Raw genomic sequence first — 6,000 nt, 5'->3', positions numbered from 1 at the left:
CATTGGCTCATACAAGGATGATGAAGGAAAATGCAATATTTAACGTGGAGATGCTCTTCATTCATTGGATCATCTGGTAGGGCAATCGATAAACGAATCCCATCCGCCGACCACCACCAACTCGTGCCCAACGACCATAGCTTACTGGCAATAGCCCGACCACGATCAATGGGCGACCAATTGCAGCATCATCCAACCTCTCGTGTCCAACTCAAACAAGGCCAAGTGAAAGTTGTTGCCGGAGGGCATGAACTTGCCCTAGAGGAGCAGCGTGACGATAGGGCAAATGAGACCAACGACCTTGCAGAGGAGAAAGAAGGCCAATGAGGTGGGTTCATGCTGAAATGTCTGAATATATCAATCCATATAATTTTGTAGAAGTGGTTGAAGATATATGAGGAATCCATCTATATTTTGTATGTTAGTGCAATGCATCCAATACATTCAAGAAAAAAAAAATTCTTATGGTGTGTTGCTACGAAAAGCTTGTGCGCCTGCTGTAAACACATGTTAGATTCATTAGTATTATTGTTTTAGCAAATTTTCTTGGATAAAAGTGCATAATAAAAATGATAGAATGCTTAATCAGCCTACTATGCACCCAACCCACCAGAAACCATGCCAACCTCATCAGAAACCACGTCAACCTTAGAGATAGAAGCATCAACCTAGGGGTGAGCAAAAGTTGAATTAAACTGAACAAACCAATAGATTTTAAAAATTCAGTTCAATTATTTCGATATTTCATTTTTTTCAAAAAAAATCGATTTGTTGGTTAAGCATTTTTTGGTTAAACTGAAATAAAAAAATGAACTTAGAAATCTTTAACGTTAAAAAAAAGTATTTTTTTAATGCATTCAGAATTGCACATGTAGAGATGCCAATTAATTGTGATACAATCATAAGTTCTCTCATATTATGAATCATATTGTAAACATTAGTAAATAAGTTTAAGATCCAATCATATACATAAAGTATGTACACAAAAATAGTGAATATTTATTTATCCAATAAATAGTACATTCTATAAGGCAATTGCATTAGGACATATTTAAAATATAACAGGTCGATCAGTGGTGTAGGAGAGAAGACGACAGCTAGCCGGTGACAAGTGAGAAGAGGAGGCAGCGACCAGAGGCTGCGATGGTAGCGTTACGATGAAGGTGGTTGCTTGACGACACATCATGTGAGGGAGAAAGTAAAAAAAAGGGGCACTCATAACGTCCGACGACATGAGGAAGAGGGAGATGACGTGAGGCTGTCAACGTTCTTGAGAAAGGTGACCCCTAAGAGAAGAGAGATGCCGAAGAGAGAGGCAATGAAGGCATGACTGGAGGAGGTGGTGTTCAGGACTTCAGGATTTTCACTTAATATCCTTGACTCTAGGATTTTCCGTCTGGTGTCCGCGACCTCCAGGGCTTCACCTATTGTCCTCGACCCTAGGATTTTTGTCCGACATCCTCGACCTGCCAAGACTTCGCCCAGTCCACCGGACTAGGACTTCGTTGCCTAGCCCAAACTAGGATTTTCTACTTGCCTAGTGTCCACTTTGACTTCTTTGCCTAAGATCACTTAGGACTTCTGTACACTCAGTTAAACTTTTTAGAACAACGATAAGACGTAACATAGAATCTTTTGTCAATATCAAAACTTAGGTTTGATCATCTGCTACTTCTTACCGTAACATTTATACCTTAAAACTTAATCAACTTAATTAATCCTAAACTAACTAACTAAATTAACTAATTAAAATTTTGACTTAATTTGAATTTTAATCTAACTAAATCCAATTAAAACTAAATCCATAATTTTAATTTTAAAATTAAACCTAACATAAACCTAACTTAAACACACCTAAATGACTCCAAAATTGAAGCTTAGTTATCAACCTTAAATTAACTTAACTAAAACTTAAATAAACTTAACACTATTAAAAGTTAAGTAATCTTAATCAATTAAATTAAAACTTAAACAATTAATTCAATTAATTAAAAGTTTTTTATTTTCTTTATAACCTAAAAACTTATTTATTAATGTAATAAACCTTTATTATTTGATTAATATAAGTTTAATTTAACCTAATTCATAATTAGTTTAAATCAATTAATTTAAACTTAACTAAACAAATTAATTCATATTTAATTAATGAATAAATCTTAATTTAGGTAAGAATATTAATTCAAATCAAACTTAATAAATTGACCTCAGATTCAATTAAATAGTTCATAATTACACTTAATTTACCAAAACGTGAGTAATAATTGTAAATCTTAAACTTAATTACTAATTTACTCAAACTTAAATAATGTTAACTTACACTTAATTAATCTTAAACTAATAAATCTAATCTTAATTAATCCTTAACTAGTTAATCCATACTTAACATTTTAGTTAATTCGAAATCAAATTTAAAATCAATTAATTTAACATTAACTAAATAAATTTAAACTTCATTATTAATTTAATTAGTTAATAGTCAAGCTAAAACTAATTAGATCATTATATACGTGACTCATTAGATTTACTTATTATGATAAATGAATAATCCAGTGAGTGGGTGGTAAAAGTTGATAAAAATTAAGGGAAAATTAAATTAGATTTAAATAAAATATGAATATGCATTATTTCATTGTATAAATATTGAAAAAAGTGGAATCTTTTTTAAAATTCTTTTAATTTTGAAAATGTTTATTCAAAATTAATCATTTGTTGGCCTTTTAAAGAGTCCATTGCCAAATAGAGCAAACACATCAATCTCCGCTGGCTCCAACAAGAATCCATCCCATATAAAAGATTCATCCTATAATTATCCAATGATTCATCCCATAAATAAGATTCTATTCCATTCTATTCCTCATTCCCAATCAAACAATGAAGCCAAGTTTCAGTTGTCTCTTCTTCTTCTTCCTCCTCCTCTGTTTCTTACACTGCGTGGCTTCCAGCACAGCGAGGCAGAGAGATGCGCTAAACAAGTTCTACTTTAACAACGAAGCAGAGAGGTCGTCTTCTTCTTCTTGGGCGAGCAGTCTTCTTTCAGTATCCGGCTTGGAGTCGAAGGTCTACGACAATAGTGGGCTGAAGGAGGGGGACAAGGTTGTTCTGCTGCCTGGCCAGCCAGAAGGGGTGCATTTCGATCAGTACGCGGGGTATGTCACAGTTGACAGAGCCAACGGACGGGCTCTGTTTTACTACTTTGCCGAGGCTGTCGAGAACAGCGGGTCGAAGCCTATTGTGCTCTGGCTCAATGGAGGTATGGAATTAGTATAAAATGATGTTGCTTTTCGATCGATAGAGTGGTGATTGCTGTGGCATGGGTGGGTGCAGGGCCAGGGTGTTCGTCGCTAGGGTACGGCGCCATGGAGGAGCTGGGGCCGTTTCGGGTCATGAGTGACGGCAAGACTCTATACAAGAATCCCTACGCTTGGAACGAAGGTTAGGATAATCTGTCATTGTCATCGTCATCGTCATTGTCATCAACATCATCATGTGTACATACACATGATATTTCCTAAAGATTAGGGAATAGAGTGAAAATAGGTTTCTATTTTGGCATTACGCCGAACGAGTGACGTGCATCGTGCCATGCAGTGGCGAACATCTTGTTCCTGGAGAGCCCCGCCGGTGTCGGCTTCTCTTACTCCAACACCACGTCGGACTACTCCAAGAGCGGAGACCGTAGGACGGCGACCGACGCGCTGGTTTTCCTCGTCAACTGGTTCGAGCGGTTCCCAGAGTATAAGGGGAGGGACTTCTTCATCACCGGCGAGAGCTACGCCGGCCACTACGTTCCCCAGCTCGCCCACGCCATACTCCACCACAAAGATCACCTCATCAACCTCAAAGGCATCGCGGTAAGCAATGGATCCCGAAATCAATCAGTCCGATCGACCCCCTCTCATTTTTTTTACAAATTAAATCGGGAAAGATGGATCTCGATCGATTTCAAATTGATTTTGGATGACCTAGATTGGGAACGCGGTGATCAACAAGGAGACGGATATCAAGGGGACGTTTGACTACTTTTGGATGCACGCGTTGATCGCCGACGAGACCATCCACGCGATCCACAAGTTCTGCAATTTCTCGCTGGACGCCCCGCAGACAGCTCCTGAGTGCGATAGGGCGGTCGACGAGGCCAACCTCGTCGTGTACGAGTTGGACGTCTACAACATATACGCGCCGTTGTGCTTCTCGTCGGGAGTGACGCCGACTCCCAAATCACCCTCGGTTTGTCTCTTCCGAACATCTTGACATTTAATTATCCCCATTTTCCTTGTATTTTCAGAGCAAATTTAGATCGAATAATCGATTTGACCTGTTAACTCAAGAATCAGAGTTCATCGCATTCTTGTTGGATCACTACAAGGAGCAGCAACCTCTAAAGTTGGAACTTGCAAAGATTGAAATTAATGCCATACTTAAATTATGATGCAGATTGAGAATTTTCACACAATCATATCAATTGTGAATAGAACTGACTAACATATTGAAATGTCTTACTTAAATTCAGATGCAGATTGAGAATTTTGATCCTTGTACTTCTAATTACGTGGAGACATACCTTAACAATCTTGAGGTACAGAACGCTCTACATGCCAATGTCACAAAGCTCAATTACACCTGGTCTGGTTGTAGGTATATACATATCTCATATAAGATAAAGTCATTTGATAATTTTATTTCTCTTTTAAACATAGTAACTCATTTATTTATATTTTTGTCTCCATGCAGCCAAGTGATACCTAGTTGGTCAGATCAGCCTTCCACAATGTTGCCAATTATTCACGAATTATTATCTAATGGGATTAGGATTTTGAAGTACAGGTAAAAAAAATCATTAGATGTCTTCATCATATCTAATTAGTGTGTGAATCAGCTTTACAATTTCAATGCTTTCGTATAAATAGGTGTATAGATTTTGTGGTCCTTATACACATTGTGTGTAAGTAAAAATAACATATATAGATATATCAAATTTTCGTTTCGAGCCTCATTGATTTAGTAGATATAGATGTGCAAGTATGATAGCTTTAAGATTTCTGCATAACATATGCCATACGACAAAGATATCGTTCATTAGATTGCGAGTGAAGGGGTTTTCGATCAAATTTTGTCCCTAACTAAGCGTTGGCTGGGTTTGTGCAGCGGTGACTTTGATGGAGTAGTTCCTATTACTTCCACAAGATACTCCCTCAAGAAGCTAAAGCTTAGAGTGAAGGCTCCATGGAGAGCTTGGATGCTTAACAGTGAGGTAGGGAGACAATTGTGTCGTTTTAAATCTTTTCATAATATATAATTAATTATCCTCAATTGCACCAGGAATTGAAAGTGTTTACATTGATGACAAGTTATCCTCACTCTTCATTGCTCTAACGATGGTGACTACTAGTAGAACGAACGACATTAATTTTGATGATTTGTATTGTGAATATGTAGGTTGGGGGATACACTGTGGTGTATGATCACAATTTGACATTTGCCACTGTTCGAGGAGCAGGACATGAGGTTCCAAGTTATCAGCCAGCTCGAGCTCTAGAGATGATCAAGAGTTTTCTTCAAGGGCTACATCTCCCTGCAGTTTAAGTGTTTCAACAAAGAACCAATTGATTTGTTGTTGTTTATTGTGATATCAAACGTCAAATAAAATCCAATCTATGATTTTTAAATATTATCTCTGGCTTGATTTAATCATGATTTAAAAAATAATTAATATTAAAAAAACATTTTTCTTTTAAAAAAATTATTATGATCGGTTCGCTAAACTAAGTGCCCACACTATGAGTCATCAGCATGACGCAACAATTAATTGGGCTCCGACAATCGACTTGCTACTTTCTCGCACCTATGTCTCTCGCACCACAAGTACCTCCTCTCCTTGTCAGCAGCGGCGATGTGGGTGTCCGTCATAATGCATGAGCCCTATCTTGCTGGAACACCCACCACCACCACAGAGCCGCCATCTTCACCCATGCGCCTGTCGTCGTGTCGTAGGCCAGTGCC

At 37.7% G+C, this 6,000-nt stretch overlaps 1 protein-coding gene across 1 annotated transcript; it reads left to right on the top strand.

Annotated features, from left to right (window-relative positions):
* Positions 1-2,871: 2,871 nt before the first annotated feature.
* LOC122013702 (serine carboxypeptidase II-3-like) lies at positions 2,872-4,251 on the top strand. The gene is made up of 4 exons (XM_042569936.1): positions 2,872-3,250; positions 3,325-3,432; positions 3,589-3,851; positions 3,967-4,251. The coding sequence occupies exons 1-4, from the start codon at positions 2,872-2,874 to the stop codon at positions 4,249-4,251; spliced, it is 1,035 nt and encodes a 344-aa protein (XP_042425870.1).
* Positions 4,252-6,000: the final 1,749 nt, after the last annotated feature.

Source organism: Zingiber officinale, chromosome 8B (genome assembly GCF_018446385.1).
Source record: "Zingiber officinale cultivar Zhangliang chromosome 8B, Zo_v1.1, whole genome shotgun sequence".
NCBI lineage: Eukaryota > Viridiplantae > Streptophyta > Magnoliopsida > Zingiberales > Zingiberaceae > Zingiber > Zingiber officinale.
This window is presented reverse-complemented; position numbering and strand designations above follow the sequence as displayed.

What these genes read in the sequence shown, in the direction of transcription:
- LOC122013702 (XM_042569936.1), top strand. Translation starts at nt 2,872, where the DNA reads ATGAAGCCAAGTTTCAGTTGTCTCTTCTTCTTCTTCCTCCTCCTCTGT. An exon ending in TCCCTACGCTTGGAACGAAG is followed by an intron (nt 3,433 to 3,588) that starts GTTAGGATAATC and finishes CGTGCCATGCAG; the next exon opens with TGGCGAACATCTTGTTCCTG. An exon ending in TCAACCTCAAAGGCATCGCG is followed by an intron (nt 3,852 to 3,966) that starts GTAAGCAATGGA and finishes TGGATGACCTAG; the next exon opens with ATTGGGAACGCGGTGATCAA.